General features: G+C 40.4%; 1 protein-coding gene across 11 annotated transcripts in view; it reads right to left on the bottom strand.

The window, feature by feature from the left end:
- The window catches only part of ABCC9 (ATP binding cassette subfamily C member 9), a 68946-nt gene that overhangs the window by 20354 nt on the left and 20848 nt on the right, over nucleotides 1-27744 (bottom strand). For 3 of the 11 annotated variants that reach the window (XM_027660707.1, XM_027660705.1, XM_027660706.1), the window contains 21 exons: nucleotides 26647-26802; nucleotides 24542-24676; nucleotides 23139-23301; nucleotides 22510-22550; nucleotides 21576-21718; nucleotides 18769-18877; nucleotides 17263-17373; nucleotides 16062-16134; nucleotides 14561-14666; nucleotides 13288-13326; nucleotides 9899-9937; nucleotides 7927-8028; nucleotides 6485-6569; nucleotides 5913-5993; nucleotides 5229-5366; nucleotides 4603-4728; nucleotides 3963-4059; nucleotides 2814-3049; nucleotides 1758-1906; nucleotides 995-1064; nucleotides 20-177 (listed from right to left, as the gene is read on the bottom strand). In XM_027660707.1, the coding sequence (XP_027516508.1) occupies nucleotides 20-177; nucleotides 995-1064; nucleotides 1758-1906; nucleotides 2814-3049; nucleotides 3963-4059; nucleotides 4603-4728; nucleotides 5229-5366; nucleotides 5913-5993; nucleotides 6485-6569; nucleotides 7927-8028; nucleotides 9899-9937; nucleotides 13288-13326; nucleotides 14561-14666; nucleotides 16062-16134; nucleotides 17263-17373; nucleotides 18769-18877; nucleotides 21576-21718; nucleotides 22510-22550; nucleotides 23139-23301; nucleotides 24542-24676; nucleotides 26647-26802 (2357 nt within the window). The remainder of the gene's footprint in view (nucleotides 1-19; nucleotides 178-994; nucleotides 1065-1757; nucleotides 1907-2813; nucleotides 3050-3962; nucleotides 4060-4602; nucleotides 4729-5228; nucleotides 5367-5912; nucleotides 5994-6484; nucleotides 6570-7926; nucleotides 8029-9898; nucleotides 9938-13287; nucleotides 13327-14560; nucleotides 14667-16061; nucleotides 16135-17262; nucleotides 17374-18768; nucleotides 18878-21575; nucleotides 21719-22509; nucleotides 22551-23138; nucleotides 23302-24541; nucleotides 24677-26646; nucleotides 26803-27744) is intronic. The other 8 variants (XM_027660711.1, XM_027660709.1, XM_027660708.1 and 5 more) reach the window with 7 other exon arrangements.

Genomic DNA, 27744 nt, shown 5'->3' with positions numbered 1-27744 from the left:
GTTTTTTTTTAATACGTACTTGGAAGCAACTCTGAAGTATTTCTGGATGAAATAAAATGCTATCCCGAGAGGCACGAGGGCAACAAGGAACCATGGGGTGGCATAGGAGATCATCCCAATGGCTGACAGGCAGAGCAAGGTGGACCTGGTAAGGGACTCCAGCGTAGGAGGGATGTGCTACAGTGAAATAAAAGACTTACATAAGGCAAAAATCACTATAATAGCCTTTTTCCCATAGAAGACCACCGGGAAAGTGGAATGATACCACTGTGCGGTCATCAATATTCTCTTTACGTCAAGAGCCTTTATGTTTCTGTGAGTCTAATAGCCAAATGTCAAAAATAAATGAGCCAGTGGGTTTGGGTTTTTTTTCTAAAAGTCAGACCTTCAAATCTCCTGGGGAACCAGGAGCCATTTCCACCTTGTTTAGGTAGCAGGTAAAGAAGAAAAAATTGTTCTTCATATCCTAAGTATTTAGAAAAACACAATGAACTTTTTTAGAACCTCCTAATTTTTCTTCCACGTACCCATCACTCTCACTTTGAGGTTCACTGCTCATCCAAAAATTTTAATGCACAGCCATAGTGAAAACATCCTTTCCTTCCCCTGAATGCTCTAAATCCATATGTGCCAGGGTGGAACATTTATTTGTCATATCTACTCCTATACAGTTAAAGTTACTATATTCTATCCTCTTTCCTGTTTTGAGCTCAAAATATGATGTTTTGCTAATCCAGATTTTCCAGCAGAAGCAACTAATCTGCATATGAAGAAATGGAGAGTCTCCATCTCTCACTACATTTAATTTTATAGTTACCTGCCCATATTACTTTCTATTTTTATCACTCCCAGTGCCTATTTTGCCATGCTTTTCTCTACTGACCATTTTAATACATTTAATAATACATACCTTTAATAGATGCCCTTATTCAGTATCTAAGTGAAAATTTGCAAAGCCAAGGTGTAACAAAACAGAATATATCGATGCATCTACCTGGTCAATGATATTTGTGTCAGCAGAGAAACGATTTAGAATCAGCCCCAATGGAGTCATATCAAAGAACCTGTTGAACAAATTAAAACCAAAATGTTACCTGTAAAGTAATTCCATTCTTGGGTAAAAAGTCCAGTCAGACAAAACACAGAAAGCTATCTCCAGCCTTTCTCTAAAACCAAGCAGTAAATACAAGTAACACAACAGATATAAAATCTGCATCCTGACTGTCCAAATACTTCTTTTGGCATTTCCCTCACAGAAAAAAGCTTTATCTCCTCTTGATCTCAGCCTGTCCCTGGCTCCTGATAAAGGTCACCAATCCCAGAAGTTTCATGGAAGCACTGGGATAACTTGATTTGTTATTCATGCATCCTTTTGGCCATCCTGCTGCCTCTGTTGTCATCCACAAAACCTGTCCTAGGCCATCAGAAGAAGCCTTGGTGTCATTTGTCACCATGTCACTGCTCAGAGCTGGAGTTTGGGTGTCCTGAAGCTTGAAACTGCCCCTTGACACTCCAGCCTTGAAGGGCTGCCAGTTATCCAACAGATTTCAGCCAGATAAAGAAGGGGGAAGAATTTAACATGTTCTGCTATGGAATTTCCCCCCCCCCTTAATTCACTCACTAGTTATTTTCACTTTTTGAGGCCTTGGAGGAAACAGGGCAGCCACAAGAGCTGTTCAGAGGAGTGCCCTCCCAGGTACAAAGAGGGCAGGTTTTGGTCATGGAGCTTTTCAGGGGGGATATAATTTCTGCTGTACCTGATGGGTCCAAGGATGATCTTGTTGAGGAGGTTGTGGTGTAGGTTCTTGGCTGCTGTGAGGCCCATCCACTCCACAGTCAGTGATGTGATGAGGCAAAGGACAATCCCAGCTCCGGAGAGGATGCTGAAGACAGCTACATGATAAGTCTGATAAAATGACAAACACATCAATCCTAGAAATAAACATCCATTTCTGCTTTCTGCTAGGAGGTTCCCAAGGTACCAATCAGCTACTATATCACATCACTTATATTACATAGTTGTAATTATTATCCTATATAATATCTGGGAAATAAAAAACTACGACTGAACTGCAATATAGTAAGTTCACATAAGCAGAAGTTTTGGTAGTTCCAAGAGCCCTCACCCTACTGATGAACACCCTTCAAGGCCATGAAATGATAGTTCTTAGAACTGTGAAGGTGAACTAAATGGATAAATAGAAAGGATCACACATTTTTGGCCAAGAAATTCAGTCAACCAACGTAGAACCACTCAAGAATTAAGGCATTTGAGAGAGATTGGAAAGTTTCACTTTATTAAGTTCAAGTATCATAAAATTCCCAAAGCAAATCCTAGACTCATCTGACAGGGTTATAACACGTTCAAGCCTTCTGAAAGTTAACTCAGTGGATTCCACTGCAATATTGTATATTAGTCAAATTTACAGCTATAAGCAGACTGTACTTAAGTAGCACAATTGAAGATTTTTTTAAAATTTTTTTTCTGGCAGGACATTACTCGACAGCCAGTACTTAGGAAAATGGGGTCATTGACTTAGGAGTTAAAAAATTCAGAAGGAAAAGTTTAGTATGAGGTCCCTTGCTTTGAAAGGTCAGTTATTTTTCTACCCTCAAACATGTTTCAGTTTTGCATGTTCGAAAAGATGGATAAAATTTGAATGGCCTTGTTTTAACATGAAGGATTTGTCCACCCTATATAATAACCAAGCTTACTCCATCTATTATCTTTCCAACCTAACTAGATGAACAGCAAATAATTACTTTAGAATATTTTTTCTTTCTTTCTTTTTATCCTCCAAAATATGGCTCACCTTATCATCAGCAGCATTCCTGGCTTCATTTGTGTTGTCCATGGATGTCCATGTAGCAAGCCAGTAATCTATGGCCACTATAACTGAGTGTTTCAACAGCTTGGAGAAAATCATCAGAAAGAGCAAGAAAAATCCTCCAGAGGTGAGATATCTCCAACAGGTTTTCCACGGCATCTTTGTCCTCAGCCTCATGACAGTTGACATATTATCGTCTTCATCCTCTTCCTCTTCTTCCTCTGTGACTCAGACATTAAATCAAGTTTAGCTGGGACTCAGTACTAGGAATTTTAGCTTGTTTTACTAGATTTGGGTGACTTTTTTCTTGTCTCAAATTTTAATTTTAAAGAAAACATTCAGTTTGTCATTTAAAAACAGCAGACACTTCAGACATATCCTCATAAGACTTTCCCAAGTGCTCTTTAAGCAATTCTATAGTTCGTCAGTCTTTGACTTGTTGCAGCTTTGTTAATTTTAGTTAAACTGACTATTTATAGCAGAGACCAGGCCTTTCCCAACCTGTTCAGCTGCTTTTATTTTAAAGTCAGTAGAGCAATTTGGGTCGCATGGAAGGTTCTAGAAAGCCCTCCAATCCTTTCCATCCAGAGGCTCCAACATCTGTTGCACAAAAAAGTTCAATTTTCCCTTCAATCAAGAGTACTAAAGCTTTGTCTGTGATAATCTAATAGTTGATCATGTTACACTGAAACACAATTAGTGAGAGATACATATTTCATAGGTGTATAAACAAGACATTTAATTTTTTTCTGCAGATAATAAGAATATACATCTCACAGCCTTGCAGGCTGCACTTGAGGAAGGGAAATGTTGCCCTGCTCTTGACAACTACCCCAATTTCTTCTCTTTACAATTATTTCTGTTGTTTTACTTCTCTCTCATCCCTCAATAACTCCAGGCAGTGTGAGTTAGCAAAGAAATTAGCTTGTGCTGTGACACCCCTATCCCTACACAAATACATGGAGAATTCCTTAAATAAATCATATCATAAACAGCTCAAAGTATTGGACTTCCCAGTTATTACCAAGTGTCACCGTCATCTTCATATTTCATAGCTAAGAATTGTCAGCTATTGAAGTGGAAAGGCAATGAAACATAGGAACAGGTTAAATAAAGTGAAATGATAAGACATACCCTCATCTTCATCTTCCAGCTGGGATTTGGATTCTCTGGGGTACATGGCCCTTCTGAGGGTTTTCCTTTCAAGAGTAGTTTGGTCAGCTTCCATATCCTGAAATAAGGAAATGTATTTATTCATTTAGAGCTTACCTGTTCTGCCACTGTGGCAGCACCAACAGTAACCTCAAAGAGAACTTTATTGGGGTCACTTCACTCACAGAACCGAAAAGCGCAGTGTTTTAGGATTTAACTTCCAGAAAATCCTGTTTTGTCCATCTACTCCCCTCTCTCTTTCTTCCAGTCTTTCATTCTCTCTCTTCTGGACTGATAAAACTTCAGAAAGAGCCTTTAGAGAATCCTAAATGTTCATGGCAATAACAGAATAAGAGATACCATGGCCCACCAAAGGATGAGCTGTGCACCACATTCCAAAAGGTGGTTTGGGGAATGTGTCCTTACAAACCACCCATGATGGATGTACCACACACTTTCTGGAAAACCTACTCCAGTCCTTAAAACTCCTTACAGGTCATGCAGTTCTGCCCTAATGCCTAGTTGAAAACTTCTTCTGACATAGTTTGGGGTGGGTTCTTTCTAATTTAAATGGAGAATATTTCTTTTCAGAAAAGCCATCCCTGTCTAAATGTCTATTTACCTTTTCCAATTCTTGATCCTGGCGATTCATCAGAGTTTTCCAGTGTTCGTAGAGCTCAATATCCTTGTTCTGGATATCCTTTAGTGTCCCTTCTCTAAGCACCATTCCATCCTTCATTGCTATGATCTAGGGGAGAAAGCACCTGATAGATTCACTCAGCAACATAAATACCATAATCACTGACCTGGATCCTACAAGACATGTCTCAGTATTGGTGGCATTGCCATTATGCAAATTTCTGTGCCCACTTTATTGAACATTTTATGAATAACTTCTTAATTTTGTTGGCACAGCCCATAAACTGAAACACTGAAACATCTTTAAGCCAAGTTTAGCTGCACCTGTAAAAAGCACGGACAAGACATAATAAATAATAGTCATATTTGCAATCAAAATCAAAATTAACTTTGATTCAATTTCAATTACAAAAGCTACATAAACAATGTGAAAATAAAATAGTTCTTCCACTACAAAATCTGTATTTGTTAAAGTGGCAGGTGGCCCCATGGCATGTGGAATTAAGGAGGGAATCTATTACAGAGAGAAGTAGTAATTCCATCAAGTGTTATGGTGTTAACTTCAAGTGTATGTTCATCAGATTTGCACCCTGGTACTGCTTCTCTTACCCAGTCAGCATGTGGCAGATATTGTAATTTATGTGTCACCAGGACAAGAGTCCTCTTGTCTTCCTGTAGAAACTTCAAAATCCCTTCCTGCATTAAATGATCACTTAAGTGAATGTCCAGTGCAGAGAACGGGTCATCCTGCAATCAAATCAAATTAGAAAATATTACAACAGGGTACAAAAGTTAGGCTTATTTCTAAAATATTATTTTAAAATCAGAAAGTGTCTAGGATTGCTAATGTTTCATCTCTCTCTAATGACTAAGACCCAGCCAGAGGCCTGCACTACAAAACAGGGAACTGGAATCCATTGATCTTCAGTTCATAACAATAAACTCAGTTAATTTTTAATTAATTTAATTAATAACTTTGATGGGAAACTGGCACAGGAAAGTTAAAACAGAATTAGCAACTCTTCTAATTTCCTCTAAACCAAACTGATCTTCACTTGGAGTTAGAGAATCTATTCTACTCTTCCAGTGTTAATCTGAGTAGGAAATTCCACCTCCATCAGTCTCCCAGTATGTTTTGATGCTGCCTCTGGTGGCTGCTTATTTCCTACCTGCACAATTTGTATTTGGAGTTGAACACAAGTCCCTGTAGCTCTCCTAAATCTAACATAAATATATGGAATGACAATTTTGTTACTAACTTTCCCTGCTCCACGTGGAAAAGAAGAATCTTACCAAGAAGACAATGTTGGTGTTCTGATAGAGTGCTCGAGCAACACAGATTCTCTGTCGTTGGCCTCCACTTAAATTAATCCCCTAATGAGTATAATGGATGAAAAATAGGATCTTTGAATAAATATTATGACAGGCCTCCGGAAATGTGACTTCTTACAATTATACATAGCTCCAGTAAATATCAAAAACTTAATTAAAATGCTAATTCTGTTGATAAACAAGCATAATCTTCATGTAACATCAGAAGATAAATTATTATTCAGCAACTACTCACAGGTAAGTGTAAATTAGGAAGAGCTGCTCTGAGCACAGTAGGCTTTTTAGATTGAAAAATGTAACAAATACAAGCATCAAATTCTGCATGCAAAATACAGGGACTTTGCTCCAAAAATACCATTTGAGAAACAGCTGAAGGAAATAAAGTTTTCAACTCTTTTTGCAGTGAGCCTTGGTAAATTACAATTTTTTACCAGTCTGGCAGCCCAACAGAGATCAGATTTGTCTGAGTGACACCCGAGAGTGTCTTCTTAATACAAAGGCCAAGCAGAGATTAAAGCATTTGTGTTATTTACCCTTTCTCCAATTTCTGTCTGATCACCAAATGGTAGTAAGTCGATGTCAGGCTGCAGAGAACACGCATCTGTAACAGCCTTGTACCTGTAAAAACAACACAGACATTGCAATTATTTAACCAGCCACTTACTCTGCTAAAAAAAAAGAATTCATTGCTAAGTTATTAAGGCTCTGTGATGGATGGATAATTGCAGAAATCAGAAGGGCAAAATGATTACTCAGCAGCTAATCCCGGAGCATTGTAAACTAAGCATTGTAAAACATGTCATGTTTATTAGAGATCTTTATTGACAACACTGCTTTTTAAAGATTTAATTACATAAAATATTGAGTATGTTTCTCCCTATCATGGAGCTGTTTTGTTGTACTCTGGAGGATTTAAAGCCATTTTCCACTGAGTTTTTATTCTCCCCCCTTTAGGCGCCTCTTCATTTTCTTCACAGTCATATTCCAGGACAAAGGATCCTTGCAGTGATTCTGATCTCGCCAGAAACAGGAAACCACTTGCAAAGCCTTGAAATTTGCTGTGAGATTTCTAGGTCTGTGGGGTATCACAGGTGACCTGCTAATCAGCAGCTGGGGTCAGGCTATTTGAGGGGTATAATTCAGCCTTGCCTCTTTGAATCAAGTGAATTTAGGCTGATGGATGCGGTAGCCAAAGAAGCCGGTCCCTGAAATTTTAGGTGCCTCTCTGGATTTTGAGGCATTTGGTTGTGGTCAAGTTTTATTGAGTCAGGATGGACTCATCCATCTTAACAAAGCACAGGCTGAGAGGAACGGGATGTATTTTTAATAACTTAAAACAGAGAGGATGTTGCCTTTGAAAACATCAGCAATTTGTTTTCCTTTAAGTCCAGTCACTTTTTCCACGTTTCTTAACTGACCTTTTAGAAGGATACAAGCAGCTGGATAGACACAATAGAAGCTGTGCACCTCAGCTGTCACACCCCCTTCTCCTGTGTTTCTAAAGGAAGAATTAAGGTTATTTCCTTGCAGGAGCCCATCTTCATATGTGCACTGTTTTTGTAAAAAAGTGCTCCAGCAACTGGATCACAGCAGGATAAGCACATAAACTCAGTGGAAACGTGCCTAGAATCCCCATTTCCAGAGTCCTCTGGCAACCTCAGGCTCCATTAAACAAAAAAGACTCCAAAGATGGGATTCATCTCACCTTGGAAATCAGAGGTGTGGCTTCCTCTGTATCCCATGGAGAGCCTGTGTGATTTCTCACATACATCTTCTTGAAAGGCTCACTTAAACCAGAAACCTTCCTCTGAGATGGATAAAACCAGGTTTACTAAGCCCACGCCAGGGTTAATGGGCATTGATAGATATTTCTCCAAATCCACAAACTTACTCCAGAGTACACCAAAAAAACCCCCAAAACAAACCCTCTCTAAAAGGAGCTGCCAGGTGTTTTTGCAAGAAGGTTGATATTTACCTCTGTTTGTTAAAAGGGCTCCCAAAGATGATGTTTTCCTCCACGGTTGCATTCAGCAGCCACGGCTTCTGAGCTGCATAAGCCACGGAGTATCTGTTTCTACTGTAGGCAGACACAGAGCATTAGCAAAAAGGAAAGCAGCCACACTATGCAATGCTTGAGAATCCGGGGTTTTAACATTAATTTTATGAATGTGCATTCAGAGAAATACAGGGGAACACATAAGCAAAGCAACTGTTACAAAAATGAAGGGAAAAATTTTAAATTAGATACTTTCGTTAGAACAGCACCCACTCTCTCCCCTGATGGCAAAGTCTACACTCTAGGTTGTATTCTATTCTCCTATAAATGGCTGGTACCTACCTCAATCTAATAACTGCAATTTCAATCCAAAGGCAAATTAATAAATAATAAAAATTATTATATTCTCATAAGAATAGTTATTTGGTATTTTTTTTTCTAACGTCAGAACAAATATGTGACAAGACACTGTTCAAATGGCATCAGTACACTTGACTTGCTGCTTTCTGAAGTTTTAGATTATTTTAGGTGACCACACACATAAAATAGTTTTCTCTCAGTGAATGATTTTTTACTTTCAGTCTATTAGATCCTCAGTGGACTGGCACGATACTGGAAAAGAGAACAGTTTAATACAGATTGGGAAGGAATCACTGCACTCTCCCAAGTATTTTTAAGACATCCTTTCAATGTGTCTAAATACCTAATGGCATGTCCTTTTCTTCTGGTTGTTTTGCCAATGTACAGCAGCAAAAGAGGTCGTGTAATGTCAGATATTTTTCTGAGGTGCCCAAGGTGTGTGAGGCAGGAGTGGTGAACTGGTTCACCCCTCATGGATCTGAACGCTTATCACAGAAACATGGAATCACAGAGTGGCCCAGGTTGGAAGGGACCTTAAAGATCATCTCATTCCAACCCCCTGCCATGGGCAGGGACACCTTCCACTAGCCTAGGTTGCTCTAAGCCTCATCCAACCTGACCTTGGACACTTCCAGGGATGGGGCAGCCACAGCTTCTCTGGGCAACCTGTGCCAGGGCCTCCCCACCCTCACAGGGAAGGATTTCTTCCCAATATCCAATCTGAACCTCCTCTCTGTCAGTTTGAAGCCATTCCCCCTTGTCCTGTCACTCCAGGCCCTTGGATATAGTCTCTCTCCATCTTTCCTGTAGGCTCCCTTTATGTTCTGGAAGGCCACAATTGGGTTCCTTCTCAGTCTCTTTGCTGCTATTGCTTCTAACAAAGCACTTGGTTAACTTTGTGTGTAAACATCTAGGATTTGCTGTCAACAGAGAGGGTGCAGGGGCATGAGAAATAGCTGGTTAGAAGTCATCAGTAGTATCCCAAAACTCTGAGGCGTCTAAGCAGTTCAGGATGCACTAGTACAAAATGTGTCCTCAGGATTATCAGGCAGCAAATCCTGGTGTGTCTCCCAACCACAGCTCCATGTGCCACTACTTCTCTGTCAGTTATGACATGTTTTCAGTTTGGCTTGTCCTTCTTTTAAACCTGCAGGCCCCTTCCCTGGAGCCAGGGGTGGAGGCACTGCTTGACTTCAGCTCCCTCTGTGACCTGCTCTATGACACAGCCTGGGTTAGGTACAGCACAAACCCCAGAACACACAAAACACACAGTAGGATCCACATGATGATGTCTCAAATCCATCTAGAGGCCCTGTCTTGCACAATATGGAGCACAATAAACTCCCAGGGCTGTCAAATGGGACCTGGAATCACCGAACATCTTTCAGACAAGACTGAGGTAGTGGTGCAATAACTGGAGAAGATTGAGATCCACTGGATTTAACACAGTCTGTCAGTTAATCCCACAGTAAACAATCATCAACATGGTAAGAAAACAGAGATGGCTGAAGAGTACAAAGATGAAGGTTTGGGGAAATTCTGAAGGAATTAATGCGTGTATTAAGATACACTAAAAAAAAAGAAATAATACCTTCTGGATGCTTCAAAAGAAGGTTCAGTTTCATTTACACTGTAAGTTATGGTAAATGACATTTAGTAAGCAGGAAATATAAAGAATAACAATTTGTGCTAGTTTTACACACAGGAAAACTGGAGTTAAGTACATATTTTAAGAAATCAACATAAGTTGAGGTTTGTTTGTTCTTGAAGGGAAAACAAACAAGGTCTTAGTAAAAACATAAAACTTTTCTAATTACAACAGTTTCATATCTATAACACACAGTGGCTAAACAGGCATATCAGGTAGTTAGAAAATCTGTTAAAAATTAAAAGTGTATTGTAAAACCTATTAAAAATTAAAATATTTGATATTGCCTGGGCATGTAAAAGGTTGACAAGCAATAACTTCTCCACACAGTTCTGTCAATGACCTGCAAGAGCTGGTAACTAATGTCAGACTTCCCCTGGAGCAAAGATAAGCTTTGCAGACACACCTTTGAATCAGAAGAGATCTTGAACCCGTTTATAGCACTAAGGCTGCGTAAAGCACGGCACTACAAGGCTTTTCTTGGCAACCTCCATTTCTTAAGGATCATATCCTTAAGAAACTCATTCTGAAGAGCATTCAGTGGCAGTAATGACATGAATGATTTTGCAGCTCCCTCTGTTTGTTAATTGAGTCAAAAACTGTGTTAAGGGACTGGAATGGCAGCAAAAGCAGTTCTGGACCAGTGCTGATGCTCGTGTCCAGGTATGGTGATGTATCAGTGCAAAGTGCAAAACCCAGAAGAGTAAGTTTATGCCAGGTAAATAGAAACAGGCATTGGAAGGGACTAGAAAACTGATGCTAATGTGTTATTTTCCTGACTTAAAAAAAAACAAAACAAAAACAAAACCATAAACAAAATTATCCTCCACTCTCAGGCCTGTGAATCCTCCAGATAAAATATTTCAATGCTGAGGCAGAAATGTCTGCTTGACTGCTGGGATACCAGTAAACACAACTGCACTCATAAGGAGAATATCCAAGTCTAGAAAATTCTAATAGCAGAGTCCTTGTAATGCCAGACTCATGTATTAACATCTTCCCAAAACTCCAGACCTGAGACACAGCAGAACATCAGCTCTCTGAGGACTTTGACAATTCAGGCCTTGCAAAGGCACAATCTGTGTTTCCTTTGGGCATCAATTGTCAGAGGAGATACTTCATTAAAGGTAAGTCCTGCTGATTTATCTCAGAAGTGTCAAGAAGACATAAATTGAGGCTCAAAAGAGACATCACTTCACTAGAACTGGTCTCTTACTCAGCAGAAGCTTCTAGTCTTCTCTACAATGGAATAAAGTTACAAGAAAGCAAAAGATGGAGTCTAAGGAGAGATTGAAAAAGGGATTGGAAATTAGGTCAAGCCAAACAAAAAAGAAAAAAAGAACAAACTAAATTTGCTCTATTCAAAACCCTCAAACTTTTATCGGCAGGGCATAGCAGTGGTAGAGAAAGAGATAATGTTTTCCTATACACGTTTGGGAGTGCCCTCTGAACTATAGCTTAACAAAAACTGGGCACAGGTCTTGCAGGACCCCTTGCAATTCCATACCAGATTTAATATGCTTGCCATTGGAATCAAATAGATTGTCTGAATGAGCAAGGACTACTTTTCAGATCTTAGTTGCTTAAACAGTTCTTTGGTTAGAAACGTCATTCCATGCTTAGCTTGACAAATACACTTTAATTCTTGCAAATTTTGAGTGAGATTTCTATGAGAACCCACGTTCACCAATAATCCCTTGAATAAACACATAGAAGACCTTTACTGAGCTGGGGCCTTCACAAAAAAGGGGATTAAGTATTTGGTTTTATACTTTTTTACCCGGCTGAAGCTGAGTGATGGGATTGCAGGGCATGGGAGTGCACTGGAATTGAAGCTCCTGAGGTTTCTAAAAAGAGTATTTTATTTGCCTGAGAGGATCAGCAATTTTTGCTCTAGTTTCTTTATTGAAATATGGCTGTTTATGCTGATTTTTCAGCTGTATTATAAAATATACATATTGGCCAAAATGGGCCATGGGAAGTTCAAGTCTGAAATGGTAGGAAAGACCAGACTGATTGGTCATTCTGTAAGATTTTGAACACATAAGATGAAATAAAATAGAAATTAATTTAAATCTAAGTTTTAAGGAAAAGTAAAAAGGACACCTTGCTGAAGTTGGGATACTTTTACACTAACTTTGAATGATTTAAAATAGACTGATGCCTCTCTAACCAGGCTGTGATCCCCTCAGCCTACAAAGTAAAAAGGGAGGAGAATAAAGAGATACAAAATCTCTGGGATACCACTGTAACAACAGAATGAACTGTTTCCTCTGCTAATAAAAGCAAGAAGTTTGAGGCAAGATGAGGACTGAGCATCTACACGAATTTTACTCAGGAGTTTAGAGGAATTTAGTCCTGTCCCTGCTACCAGCCACAGCAGCACTAGGTTTTTATGCTGATTTTGGCCAAATGTTCATTTATCTGGTCATTTATCCCTCCAGAACCCATAATGTGGTTTCTGTGAGCTGCTGTTACTGTGGTTGCAAACTGAAGGGAGTATTTCCTTTTCCTAACTTTTCTTGTATCCTTAATACTTGAGGATAGAACAGGCCATTTGTGAGGATCTCTTTAATAGCTCTTGTGTTTCCTGAGCTTTTCACTTAATACACAACAACCTGTTTGCACAGAAACCAGTCCAATGTCCATAAAATGTACAGTAAGTGAAGGATTTCCACTTAGCCACTCTTTGCTTGGCAGCCTAACAATATGATTCTGGCTGTTTGGCTCAGTGTGGATGAGGGGAATACATGTCTCTGCATAATCCCCACAACTGTCCTCATATAGACTTAATAATTAACAATTCAGATCTGAAACGAGCTTGGCTCAGTCGCTGCATCCAGACAGCCTCAGATATGTTACAAACCTCGGACAAGGGGCTGGTTTTTTGTGTGTCTAAGGTTTGTAATGTATCTGAGATATGTCTTATGTAAGCAGGAAGAACTGAGATCTGGCCCATAAGACTTGCCCTGGCCAAGATCTTTTACAGAAAGATGCACTAACGTGCTTTATTTCCCTGAGATGCCAAACCAGTGACAACCCTGGCAGCAGGACATACAGCTCTTACTGCAGTCAACATCCACAGCAACAGGGTATTCAAATCCCAGTGATGCATTGCAGGATTGCCCCAATACAACTGGGGCTGAGATCTTATCCATTATTGTTATTACTGTGTTGTTGTGCCTGAATTTGTGGGGGAATTCACTGCATTTCACCTCTGGATCAGTAGCTGCGTTAGTCATGCACGTAGAATCACATGGAAAGGGATTTAAGAGAGCAAATAGGACCTTTAGTATGGTTTTGCAAAATAGGGGATCCACTTGGTTAAATACCTGAAGTATCCTTCTGTATTCGTCTGTCTGCCAGGCAGTCTGAAATTACCAGCAAAACATAACCATGTTTGCATCAGCTACATCATGGTACCAGTCAGAGTGTGCAATGAAAAAAAAAAAAGCCTGAGATGCTTCCTAAAACCTGAGTTGTTCGGTGATGTACAGACAATCGACTGACAGCATGATCCGACCCCTTGAACAACATGAAATTTTCATTTTTGTTGTTTTTCATCATTCATGATTATGAAACATTTCACAAACTGTCTCTAGTGTGTTTCTAGGATTTCTCACTTCTCTAATCTCCCTTAGATTTCATATCTTTTTGTAGGAAAAACCTGACTCTTTCTCAACTATATCTTTGAAAACAACTGTGAGAATCATTTCAAGGTACACTCTACTTACCCCTGGTATTTTTTTCAAACTACTCAGAAAAACAATGTCTGGTTGGGGTGTAAAAACCTTTATTACGTGTCTCAAAGAAATTAACTGTGGTAAGTCACATATTCTTCTTCCTTCAAAGCTTAAACTCAAAGTTAGTCTTGCCTTGGCTCCAACTGTACCTGCTACTCCAGTGAGATCATATGTTTAGAATAGCACAAAGTGAAATATAGCTGGAGAGCAAAAAATGCCATGGATACTAGCACAGAAAAAGCAAAAAACATCCAGCTTGCAACATTGCTGTAAGAAAAATATGACAAGGGAGGTTACTAGTCAAAGGATGGGGCAACAAAATATTGGCCTCTGTGATGAAATTCCCTCTTCCTCAGCAAAAAGCTAATTGAGAGGAGTTTGGCTTGGTAGTTTTAAGGAAACAGAGCTGATCTTTAAAATCAAAGAACAAGTTTTGGGGCTACTGTAAAGAGTAACAGTGACTTCCACAGGTGAGGCTTGATCATGTACCGGGGAAGGAGAAGAGCAGTAACACGTGTTATTGTATCACCTTTTTTTTCTGCCAGCACCAGCATCTCTGAGTAAGAAATACATGCCTATTTGATAATCTGAATTTCTAGTCAGGTCATTTGATAGGCTAATACATTAGATATTAATTGCCAGACTAGCCTTTTTCCCTTCCTAAGGCTGCTCTGCCTGCTCTGAACTGTGATAAAAAAGCAGTGAAAACCCTTCATAAGTTTGCAGGTGATGCATTCCAGAGAGGATCTGGGTGATGAGAATCACTCAACATGCAGTTCTGAGGCACGAAGTTTACATTTCTCACAGCAAACCTCAACCTCCTCCTGCTTAAATACAGCAATTAAAAGCTATATAAACATACTTGCTCCAGTGAACTTTTCCCTCCAGCGTCTGCATCTCTCCCAGTATAGCAAGGAGAAGGGAGGACTTGCCACAGCCAACTTGACCCACAATCATTGTCATCTGACCTGTGATAATAGTAAAAACACCAAAAAACACATCTTGAAAAGAGGAAAAAAATATATCCAGTCAACAAGGTGCAACCAGATCCAGGTCTAGAGAATGTTTGAACTAGTTGGTTAAATATGTTAGCACTTCCAGGGATCCAGGGGCAGCCACAGCTTCTCTGGGCAACCTCTGCCAGGGCCTCACCACCCTCACAGGGAGGAATTTTTTCTTCAAATCCAATCTAAACCTGCACTCTGTCAGTTTGAAGCCATTCCCTGTTGTCCTGTCACTCCAAGCCCTTATAAATAGCCTTCCTCCACCTTTCTTGTAGGTTCCCTTCAGGTACTGGAAATTTTCCATGTCTCTCTTCAGCAGAGAATTTAAGGGTCTTATTCCTTCCAAAGGAGATAAACTCTGGCTCACTCAGCTTGTGAACCCCTGGCCTTAGACTTTAAATTCCTTGTAGCAAAGGCATTCTAGTGGTGTTGGATGTGGCACTGGGCCAGCACAAAGGAGTGTTCATCCACGTGTAGGGCACTTAATGCTATATGGAAACAAACAATACAGACTTTGGGATTACTTAACAACCATGTGACATCAACCTAAAGCAGCAGTCTATTTCAGAACTAAGCACTTGATAGGAGGTAAAAATAAAATATAAGGCTACTTAATAACATCACGTACCAACAGTGTTAGGTATTTCACACCATTAACAACAAAAACAATAAAAAAGTATTATTACTATTATTATCATTAATAATAATAATAGAAAATAATAGTTGTTACTTTTCACACTTGCTATGTAAGTTTTCCAAGACAAACCAGTATTTTGTAAACCTGTGGAACCCCTAGCCAATGCAAGGAATTACAGGAATTCAGCTTGACAAGGAGAAGTTCATTGAAAGAGGAAATAATTGAGGTTTTCTTGACAGAAAAACTGCATTTTCTGAGATGAAAATAGTTGTGAACTGGGAGACTGTTATGTTAATGAATGGCAGGAAAAGTGCAAGACACAAGTGCTGTGTCCCTGGGCACCAACTGGTGGAAATAAGATACTGAATTAGATTCACCCTGGGTTTGAACAAGTCTGGAGTTCTCCCTCTTTCTTTTTTTTTAATTTCTCTATTAGAAATAATAATGAATTATTTAAAACCATCATTTTCATATTTATTCTTACTCTTGACTTTGTGCTTTTATTGAAACTATCTAAAGGTATGCAAAACCCACATAATTTATCTAATGATATTGCTATATGACAAAAAGAGGTCATGGATTTTTATACATTTTTAACTTTCGTTTTTTTCTTATAAAAATCTAAAGGTGTACTTCTATGGTTTTCACAACATCAAGAAATGGAATTAGTAATAACAATTTGACATTACATGTTTCATGTTTAAGTTGTGCTTTTATCCTACCTGTTGGGATTCTGATGTTAATGTTGGACAATGTAGCTAAGCCACTTCCCCATGAAAAGTATCCATTGGTCACCTACAAAACAATTACCACATGTCACTTATATATAAACACATGAGGGGAAAAAATAGAATGGCTAGTTTGGATTTAAAGTATGTCACTTAAATAAGTTGTACACACACCAAAAAAAAAAAAAAGGTTTTGAAGATTGCCAAACCCAGAAAAGCTTCTGAATAAGAAAAGATATATACACAAATACATATACTGTATGCAATGTAATAAAAGGATAATCTTGAGTTGAACTCTACCAAACACTTTCACTCTGTCAAATATAAGACTAAAGAAACATTCTTTGTACAGAGCACACTGAGGGAGGACACATGGCAAACATAACTTAAAATAATGTCATAATAAATGACAGGTTATAACATAGATCAAATAATCATAGAATGACTTGGGTTGGAACAGAGAGTAAAGACCATCTTGTTCCAACACCCCTGCCATGGGCAGGGGCACCTCCCACTAGACCAGGTTGCTCAGAGCCCCATCCAACCTGGCCTTGGACACTTTCAGGGATCCAGGGGCAGCCACAGCTTCTCTGGGCAACCTGTGCCAGGGCCTCCCCACCCTCAGAGGGAACAGTTTCTCCCTAATATCCAATCTAAACCTACTCTCTGTCAGTTTGAAACCATTCCCCCTCGTCCTGTCACTCCAGGCCCTTGGAAACAGTCTCTCTCCATCTTCCTTGTGGGCTCCCTTCAGGTCCTGGAAGGCCACAATTAGGTCACCCCGGAGCCTTCTCTTCTCCAGGCTGAACAATCCCAACTCTCTCAGCCTTTCCTCATATTTCCATCCCTTTAATCACTTTGGTAGCCTCCAACAGTTTGATGTCAACTCAGAAGTTTTGGTCTTTATTCTAAGATTGAATGAGAACTGCCTGAAAGGACAGGTTAATCAACCTGTATTAATTCCTGCCCATCAGATATTCTAAGTTCTTTTCCTTTATATTCGTGATGGGAATCACTATAAAGACCTGGTCTGAAGCTAACTCTTCTCCCTGCACTTTTGGCTAAAGTGCTGACTCATCTAAGGGCTTGCTCTTACAGTGGAAAATTTGGAATAGTAGCAGCAATTGGGCACTATCAGGTGCTGTTTCAGGAGGAGCTGCTCCTGGTAAAGAACAAGAGGATGTTTTCAAACCACCTTGATCGCGACGTCGTCGATCTCCACGGGCCGTGTCTGCTTCCTTGCTGGCTGCTCATAGCCTTCCAGCTGGTACCTCAGGGGCTGCCTCCTGTTGATGGCCTTGGTGTGCTGCACAGGGAAATGAACACACAGGAGAAAAATTGGAATCCTCAGGAGAACACAGTATTTGGTTCCCTATAGATCCATTCTCTTTCTTACCACTGTACCAGCTCAAAACACGACACCAACATGTGGTAATAAAGACATGCTGCTGTCATGCACACAGTGTAATGCTTTAAACACTTATAACTGAAGCACAGAAAATACCTGATTTTTTGTGTTTCCCACGCAAAACCATCCCAAATTTCACCTGTCACCCTCCTCTGCCCTACCTGAGGCAGCTCCAAGCAAAGCTGTGTCACTAACAGTGTAATGATGTGCTGAGTTACCAGTCAGTCCTTGGAAGCAGAATAGCTGCAGGAGTGGGAAGCATGTCAGTTTAGCTTGTGCAGAGCACCTTCCTGAGGGATAATACTGATTTTGGAGCCAGCTCATTCAGAGCTCCCTGTGGTTATTTGTAAGCACCTCTGTATCAAGCTGAATCGATATAATCTTATTGATTCCTTACAGCTGGACTATATTTGGTTATTGATCAACTTTTACAGACACTGTCTTTGTTTTTCCCTTTCCCCATCATCTATATAGACTTTGTCTCTTTAAGGCTAGACAAAAGGTGGACAGAAGAAATAAAACAAATACTGAAACAATTTTGTATTTGTTTCATTTATTATAATTGTTAACCTAGAAAAACAAGAAATGTTGTTCAAGTTGGCAAAATAATTTAATTCAGCTCAAAATCAAACTTATTTTGTGCTAATCCTTTCTTTCTGTTGCTGTCTTCAAGATTCAGTCACATTTCAATTTGTATAATCAGTTTGAAAGAGCTGAAATATCTGACTTTTTAAAAAATGTCAAAATGAAAAAAAACCAAACCCCCAACCTTTTCCCAAATCATCTCCATCGGGGTTTTTTCTGTCCTCAAATTTTACTCAAATTCACTGTATGTTTAGCACTCCAGAAACAGCATTTTGGAATTAATTCCTCTTTCACAAAGTTTGGTGCAGTTTTTCCCACCTCCAACTCTGAATTTCCCAGAGCAGGGGTTGTTCCTACCTAAGGATGCCCAAGATACAATGGGATGTACTGAGAATATACAGCACAAAACCTATAACCACAGGGAATCCACCTGGGGCTTTTATAAAAACCGAGGAGGATTAATTTGAACCATGTGCAAATGCCTTGGTGTGTTGTGGGGTTTTTATTACTACTGGCATTTCAGCAAGGCTTAAATGTGTTTGTGGGCCCTTTATGTCATAGAAACACAGAGATTAAGACGTAAAAGACGCAAAATTGGTCAATATTTGTCAGGCTAGAAGCCAAAACTCCCGAGGTCTGTCAGCTCGGCCACTGGTCTTGCATGGGGCTATAGGGCTTTGAAATTCAGTGTCATAAACCAGAACTTACAAGTCCTGTGTGCTTCTTACAGGATTCATAGGGTACAGAGCTGTCCCCCCCTCTCCAGCTGTCATCTCCAATCTCATCACTCAGGAGAAACTCATTCAGCTTCTGGACACTTGAAAGAAAACAGGACAGTGAGTTGCACAAACCCAAGTTTCCATTAGTGTATTCCCATTTTCGTGCAGCAGCATTTATCAGAAATGTTCAAAAAGAAGTTCATGGGATACTTTCAGTTTCCTCTCGGTCTATCTGCCACCCTGATGGTAAATGAAAATTTATGTGTGTGGAAGAAGGACAGATGAAAATAATCAAACATTGTACTGGTGGCTGGGAACGAAGAGCAGGGCTGGTCATGTGGGTGCCAAGGGAGCTCTGTGGGAATGGTTTCCATCTCTTCTGGGCCTTTCTCATGCCTACACACAGTCAGGGTGCATAAATGAGTCATCCACCCACCTACACCCCCTGGAAATGCCAGTGCAGCAGGTGCATCCTGACACAGCTTCTGCAGGGATGAACAAAGTCACTCACTGATCACGGTGAAGCTCTGTGACTTTGCAAAAACTAAAATCAAGTTGTGTTGGGTCAGAGACCAAGAAAGAAGGAGGACATATGCCTTCAGATCAGTGATTTGAACATTCATCTGAAAATGAGAAAGCAGTCCTGTCTCAAGGCCCACCTGCACATTTCGTGTTAAATTTTTGATACGTGTTCAAGCCACAGAGATGCTGGTTAGCGAGAAAGCACTGCTTTTGTGACTATTTCCTCCTGACAGTATTCCTGTTTCTACCTCCTCTTTTGAAAGGAAGATTCATGTGTCTAACCCCCGTGTCAGAATTCCAGTCTTACATAAGGGCACCAAGCAAGAATTTATTTTCTTGTGGAAGATAAGAGACCTTGCTCTGATCGTGCACCCAAGAAAACATCAACCCTTACTTCAAATTTGAATGAAGTACCCTCAAAAGTTTTCAACGCACTAGAACTACTCTTGAACATGAAATACTGACCAAAGTATAAGCACTTAATCATAAAACAAATGAGCACATACTCCTCTGATTGGGGATAGTGCCATGGAGTGGCCAAGCACACATTTTTCATTCTTCGCTTGGAGGACATGATGTTCATGGGAGAAAGATGTTAGGAAACGAGTTTGCCAAAGGATACAGTTTGTTTTGGCAAATATGGTCTCTAAACAGTGTCCTGAGGAGTGGCCAGCAGTGTTAAGGAAAATGTACACACCATTTTGATATTAGGGCTCTGCTAAACATAGTGCAGAGATGTGGAGGCTTGGATGATTTATAGAGGAGCCTTGAGATTTTCCACTACTCAGAAATCCTTTTCAACCTAGGGAAAATGTCTCATGTGGCCCTGCTGCTGCTTTGATAAAAATAAACTAATTATTTTTGTTTTTTGAAGTCAGTGTGGTGCTGGCAAAGGACAGCTGTGGAGCCTGAAGTCCCTTTGACTGCTATTTGTCATTATTGCTGCCCACCAAAAAGAGTCAGTGACAGCAGCAATGCAACACCTTGCCAGCGTGCCTCAGCCTTGGCACGAGGGAACCATGTTTCTGGGTGGGAAGGTTAGTTCTGTCCTCACATCCTGCTAGTGCTTGGCATCTGACACATTGCTGCCAGTCAGGTGTCAGCTTGTGCCCCCTGGGACATCTTGGCAGTGTGTAGGTCTGCATAACTGCCCTGTGACCATGACTCTGTCCATACAGGCCACTGGCACAGCAGCCAAAACCCTGAAATTTGACTTCCTACCAACCAGCTCCCTCGAGATTAAGTGCTTTATAGCCCAGCATGAAGGAAGCTGTTCTGTTGGGATATTTTACAGAAATAAATGTCTGGAACATGTCAGGCAGGATGTTGCCAAATTCTCACTGAAAGCCCAGTGCACACTTTGTGGAGGTAGAGTCGCTCTTTCTTGCCCCAGCAGGGCCAGTCTTGCTAGAGAGCTTCACACCAGTCTCTCTCATCTCCCTCTGTACAGACAAGAGCCCAGAAGGTACTAGATGAGAGTGATGGTGAGTGAGCACACCGCGAGCAGAGGAGCATTTCCCAAGGAAGAACAGCGCAGCTCTGAAGCTGAACTGCCAAAGGTAGTGAAATCATAAAAAGAACGGATCATTCATAATCATAGAATCATAGAATGGCCTGGTTTAGAAGGGATCTTAAAGATCATCCAGTTCCAACACCCCTGCCATGGGCAGGGACACCTCCCACTAGACCAGGTTGCTCAGAGCCCCATCCAACCTGGCCTTGGACACTTCCAGGGATCCAGGGGCAGTCACAGCTTCTCTGGGTAACCTGTGCCAGGGCCTCACCATTCTCAGAGGGAACAGTTTCTCCCTAATATCCAATCTAAACCTACTGTCTGTCAGTTTGAAACCATTCCCCCTTGTCCTGTCACTCCAGGCCCTTGGAAACAGCCTCTCTCTATTTTCCTTTTGGGCTCCCTTCAGGTCTTGGAAGGCCACAATTAGGTCACCCCAAAGCCTTCTCTTCCCCAGGCTGAACAATCCCAACTCTCTCAGCCTTTCCCCATATCAGAAGTGCCCCATCCCTCTGATCACCTTGGTAGTCTCCTCTGGACTTGCTCCAACAGCTCAATGCCTTTCCTTTGCTGTTTCTTCACATCATCCAGTAAAATGAACTGTTTACTCTGATTTCTCTCACAACTTTGAACACCTGAGTCCTGCATCTTAACCGTCTTCCAACGCGAGCAGGTAGAGACAACCCTTTCCTCCAGCACCTTCCCTGATGTATTACCCAACTAGGTGTTCATGAGTTGGTGAGAACAAAAGGACCACTTACCTTACAATAGCTTTGACTGCAAAACGAACCACGGTGGAGAGCAGGAACAGGGGTGTGACCAGGATGTGGAACAGAGACAGGGATGCGAAGGCCTGGGCGGGCTGCAGGGGCTTGTCATTGGTGTAGGCATAGGTCACAAAGGTCTGTCACACCAGGGAAAGAGCAGGTCAGGACAAGGGCTCTCCAAAAAGAGGGGCAAGGACAGCAAGCAAAATATTTTTCTCAATTAAGGCTAATAACTATATACCTCAGTCTACTGGGGATCACAGTAAACTGAAGAGAAAGGTGTCCATCTAGCTTTGTAAGTGACTTCAGGCTTCAGAGGAAACACATAACTCGGAAAAATCAGTAAGAATCCAACAAATCTTATGGGTCCAGAACTCTGGATATGTTTCCATCAATTCTGGTACCCACTCTCACTGTACTCTCGGTAATGCCCTCGAAATGTGGTCTGTGAAAAACCCACACTTACTGGCATGTCACAGTTCCTCTAGTGCTTGAGGCTGAGATTTAAACCTGGCCAGAGCACAAGCAAAACTTATTTGTCCATAAACTACTGAGTACTCTTTCCTGAAAACTAAAACGGTAGCTTATAATGCACTTAATGCTCAAGAGACAAGCAAAGCCACTCAAAATCCCTTCAGAAAAAGAGCTTTTCAAAATGAGTCACCCTTCAAGTTGCAGTGATTTTTTTTCTCTCTTTCTGATGGTAAAAAATTATATTTCTTTTTGGTGTTACCAATCCACACTCTGGGAATGGACACTTCCAGTGTCATGCTCTCCTACAGTTAGCAGGGGCACATTAACTCACCTGCTGGTTTTATGAGGAATAGGTGCTACAATAACAATGGTGTCCATTCTTTTTTTCCACCCCCCTCTCCTTTTCTCCACCTTTTATAAGGAAAAGTTAAAAAAAACCAAAAACATATCTTACTGCAAGAACAGCTGCTATTGGTATGGCTGCATTCATAAAAACTGGGAAGGAAAAACAAAATAGGCATCAGATTATATGAAATAAGAAAAAAACAATTTTAGAGTAAGGGTATGACACCAGAAGAATGCAGTTTCTTGGATTTCCAATTCAAGTAATTAAAACTCCCAAAGGAAAATTACTCTGCAGGAAGAAACTCCCTTGCATGGTAGTCAGAGATCTTAAACATACCAACAAATAGGCCAGGGAGTTCTCTCATCTGTATTTTCCAGTAAACTTGGAGAAAAATTATTGTGTGCACAAATGTTATACAACACAACTAAAACATTACCCTCTCAACTCTTCTCCATTACACAAAACACAATTTCTTGCAGACACTAATCTGTCTTTGCTGCAATCAGAGCTGCTAATATATAATGTCATAATATATAATGTCAAAAATAAATCAACAAGACATACTCCACCTTTTCAAGCTTCTGTCTTATATATATATCATGCCTTTTTATTTTAATCACATCACACACAAAAACGTGTCACAGACACAGCTGGGTTTTGCTTTAGGTGAATGTTGACATCCTGAAGATCCTGAAGAACAGGATCCATTTCCAAGCACCAAACATAAAGTTACTTACTAGAAAGAGACGTATGAAGTGCAAAGGTTTTGAGACTGGTGAGTTCCTTCATCCTCGTTTCTTCCACGCTCGTACAGAATATGTGCTCCCAGGCATACAGCTTTAATAACTTAATGCCTTTTAGTATCTCATTGGTTTTCTTTAATCTCTCAGTAGAATAGTCCTTCATTTCAAAAGAAAACCAGGATAAGAAATAGATAACAGGTCTGTAGTCTTGATGAGAATGCTCTTTCCCCTTCATTTCTCTTGGAAAATTCATCAAAAATGCTTAATTTTGTTTGTTCATGATTTGTACAGGTGCCATACTGAGAAAAACAATACAAAATTCCATGTTCTTTGGAGATATTAAAATGGTTACAGCCATGAGGGGAAATTAAGTGAGCCTGTTCTGAAAAGAAAAATAACCCAAAGCATCCCAACCCTTCAAACAGTGGGTGAGACTCAGGGAGGGGGATTACTGTGCCAACAGTGTCCATAACAATAGATAGAAGACTGTATGTGTGTATTTGCTACACAAGATTCATTCTGGGATCCAAACAGACCAGTCATGAAAACAGGTGAATTATTTATTGATATATTTAGCTAATCGTCCCTCACCAGAAAGCAGTAATCATAAGGTTGGTAAAATCATAAATTTTGGTAAAATCATAATCCAAAAGCTGTTACGAATCAGAGGAAATTGGAAAAGAGTAATAAGAAAGATTCAGACTATTCCTGAAATTATGCAAAGGTAAATCCTCTGTACAATTTGTACAGGTTGTACAAACTGGCACAACTTAACAGGGTTAAAGTCTGCTGGAGATCAGATCCATGTATGCATAATTTGCTCATTAAGATATTAAGATAAAAAGGATCTCTAAATATTTGGCAACTTAAACATCAAAGGTTCTACTTAAAAAGTTCAAGGATCGCGACTATAAAGTTAAAAATTAGACAAAGTACCAGAAAACATTTTCAACTGGTGAATTAAATCAGACAGCAAAACAAACTTGCGACACCAAAGAATGCAAAATAGATATTAATGCAGCAGTGCCAGCTAATTTGTAGAGAATACCAAAGCTTGGGGTGAGAGCAAAAAGTCTGTTGTACACATTCTTTAATATTTCCTGCTATAATTTGTACTCTTTGCTAGCATCCCATGAAATACAATGTCTGAATGTGGGAATAACACCCTTCTGTGGAGTTGAATTCAGACAAAATTGTGCTAGTTGTATTAAAAATATTCTTTGTAGGGAAGGCAGGTCAAGGCCCACACACTTTATTTGAGAGTCTCTTCTGACAAATGTGAGGAAGGAAGAGACACTGAGCCACGGAGAAACAGAGGAACCATGGGACTAAGGGATGTTCACTAACTACAGGTTCTCATTCCTGGACCACAAATTTCACTGAAATAATTTACTTACAAGGGTGCTCTTCTGAGCCTCAGCTAACTTTGTAGCTATGAAATACTGTATTGGAGCTAAGAGCACGATGACTGCAGCACCGACCAAGGCACTCACTCCCAGCAAGTTGTAGAGTAGGATCACACCCATTATTATCTGTCAAGAAAAAAAAACAACATAGGAGGGAAAAAAGTAGATTTCAATATGCCAGAACAGTACCAAGAAGACAAATATTTGTTCTTCTAATAAACATTTAAATGGTTCGTAGGAATGGACTGAGCACACCCTTCAGAAGGTCACGTTTGGAAAGTGTGGGAAATAAACCCAGAAGCCTTTATTTTTGACATTAACTAAATAGTTTGTGTTACTGCCTGGTAGTTCTAATCCAGGCTGGGTTTCCACAGAGCTGAAGGAGCACTAAAATGATGGTGCTTGCCCCGAGGCATTTCAGAGAGTTACTGGCCTCGAGTCTTATTTACAGTAGAGCTCCTTGCATCACTCTGGGAGCACTCAAAGATCTTAGGACTGCCTTGGATCACAGTTGCATTCTGTCACAGTGGTCCTCCACCTAAGACAGGCACTGAAGCATGAAGCAGATGTGCTGGAAGTGACACAACCTGAGCTTGTGCATCATTACCATCTGTAGGAAAACACCAACACGCTGCCTTAGTCCTGCAAAGAGTGTGGGAACACTTCCCAAAAAGGCTTACCTGGGAATGGCTGTGATGCAACTACTGGGATTCTGGCTCCTGAGTTAATACAAGCTCTACTACTTAAGTATTTTTACTAAAAGCTCCACTTTGTGGTACAGAGATATCCTCAGTGACAAGAGGGTATACAGAACTAGTTGCCTATCTCATATTTTTATCTCTTAAACGAGTCCATTCTGTCTTTCAATCTCCCTTCTTGTTACACAATCAGAAATAAGAATCAGTACAGTTTAATATTTTCAAAGCAATATTCAGCTTTTCAGGCTTCTGTACAGCAAAATATCATACCCAGATGCCATTTTCTTAGGGAATAATAAAAGGTTGCAGGTAGTAATTTGCATTTGGTGTAAACTGAAGCCCTTACTTGCGCCCTGATCCTGCAATGAATGTTTGCCTGGGGGTATTAGGCCATAATTGGTGGATGAACAATATATTTTCTAGAATTCACCCTGATCTTCATCAGGGTATGGCTAAATCTGGTCACACTAGATGGATATAAGTTCACTATTTGCTACAAGCAGGACAGTCCTATCACCTTTTCCAGAGTGGAAAAGTGCTCATAGTTAACACAGGTTAGTTTCTTCCAACTCTTTTTTTTTCTAAAAAATAGTCAATTGAGATACTAAAAGATTATAAAATACTTATAATAACAGTTGATTCTATCCCTTTTTAAAATTTTTTAATGTCAGTGGGATCACCAACAGGTAAGGAGCATGCCAAACCCACCCCAAGTTAAAATTATGAAATGCTACAGGAGTCCAAGCTTCATGGAAAACCAACATGTCTTAGTTTATGAAGGCATTTGGCACTTCTGAAGATTTCTTTCAGGCTAACAATTTTAACCTTTCCTTCCCACAGATCTGCCTGTAGTTCTTTCCAAGCCTTGCTGAGGACCAGATGTGTACAGTAACTAAGCTTGTTTAGAGGGGAGCTCCTCTGAGCACTGTCAGTGCTGCTGTCAGTCACAGAGCAGGATTCAATTACTTTTTGCTCCTGCCACAAAACCCAGTTAAAACTGGACTCTGCAAAGAGAAATAATCAGCCCTGTCAGATGCCTGTGCTGCTGCCATGTGGCAGAAGTAAAAGCAATGGCTTGTGTCAGCAGTGGAAGAAACATAAGCAGGGAAGGGATTGCAGGTCAATCTTTTTAAAGTCACAGATAACATCCATGACACTGAAATCCTGCTCAAAAAAAAAAACCTCCCTCTCTCAAAAAACCCCTCTCTCTTCACTGGCCCTTGGAGAGACACCCTCCCAGCACTTGGAGCAGATGATAGGCCACATTCCTGCTTGTTAGTCCTCCTGGGAAATGAGCATGAAGACTAGGTTCCCCTCTGGATTTTGTAGTAGTCTCACAGACTCTTCCCAACCAGGTTGCAGGACCCCTGAAATCAGGCCCTTTCTTTGATGCTCTACCTGAACAGGCATTGCCCACAGATTGGGGCACAGGAACAAGAACCACATCAGTTGGTTTGTTTCTATGGCAACCAAGTTGTTGATTTGTCCCAGTGTCATCTCTCCCATGGACAAGTTGGATGTAGAAAGCCTCAGGATCTTATTATATATCATTGCCTGTAGGAAAGGAATAAAATGGAAGACATGAAAACGGTGTAATTATAAAACAACAGTGGCAGCAGGATGTTTCAAACTGCAGCATCAGCCTTTGCCTAAGGCAGCCCTTCTCCCAGTCTCTCACCTGGGACAGAGAGAGAGGGAGACAGAGGGGGAGAAAGCACGAGAGAGAGAACTGACTTTAAAAAGCTCCAATTCCTCTCAAAAGGTTTGTTGCTTAATGCAGACCTAAAACAGAACAAAATGACAACAAAACATTCAAAATTTAGGGGACAGCCAAAGATATTTTTTTAATAAACATTTGGTGAGCCTGCTTTTCTGTGACACTGTCTCTCAAAGAGATACTTGTTTCTGGTAAGATAGTTAAACTGTGAAGTTTTGATTAGGGTGGGTATGGATTCCCTTGGCTTTCTCCCCTTTACCTGGTCACCTCTTTCCATAAAACTTGTAGGAGCTTAACAGGGCTTATATCTACAAGACTTTTAAAGTCAAATGTTTTAGCCCCATTCACCGTTATGACCAAATATCAAACAACGCAGCTCCAAGGAAGTTTTCTTTAAAATTTTGTCCTCTTTGACCTGTTTTGTCCTTGACCAATGTCGATCCTGTAAAAATAATCAGAAATGTCTACAGGCCACGGTGAATTACATCAGCTGCATATCACAGAATATTCTGAGTTAGAACAGACCCATGAGGATCATGAAGTCCAACTCTAAAGTGAATGACCTGTACAGGACAGATCCCACAACCTTGGTGTTATGTGCACCAGCTGAGCTAATATCTCCTAAAAGTCCCCATTTTGGCAAGTGGGAGTCACAAAAACACAAGAAAATAACCAGGTACTCTTTCTTCTCCAATTCTGTACCACCTTATCCTGGGAGAAGGCAGAAAACATTTGAAACAGCTCCATCGGTCCCAGTGGGCACAAAAGAAGCAGCTTCC

Source organism: Corapipo altera, unplaced genomic scaffold (genome assembly GCF_003945725.1).
Source record: "Corapipo altera isolate COAL_440 unplaced genomic scaffold, ASM394572v1 239, whole genome shotgun sequence".
NCBI classification, from domain to species: Eukaryota; Metazoa; Chordata; class Aves; order Passeriformes; family Pipridae; genus Corapipo; species Corapipo altera.
This window is presented reverse-complemented; position numbering and strand designations above follow the sequence as displayed.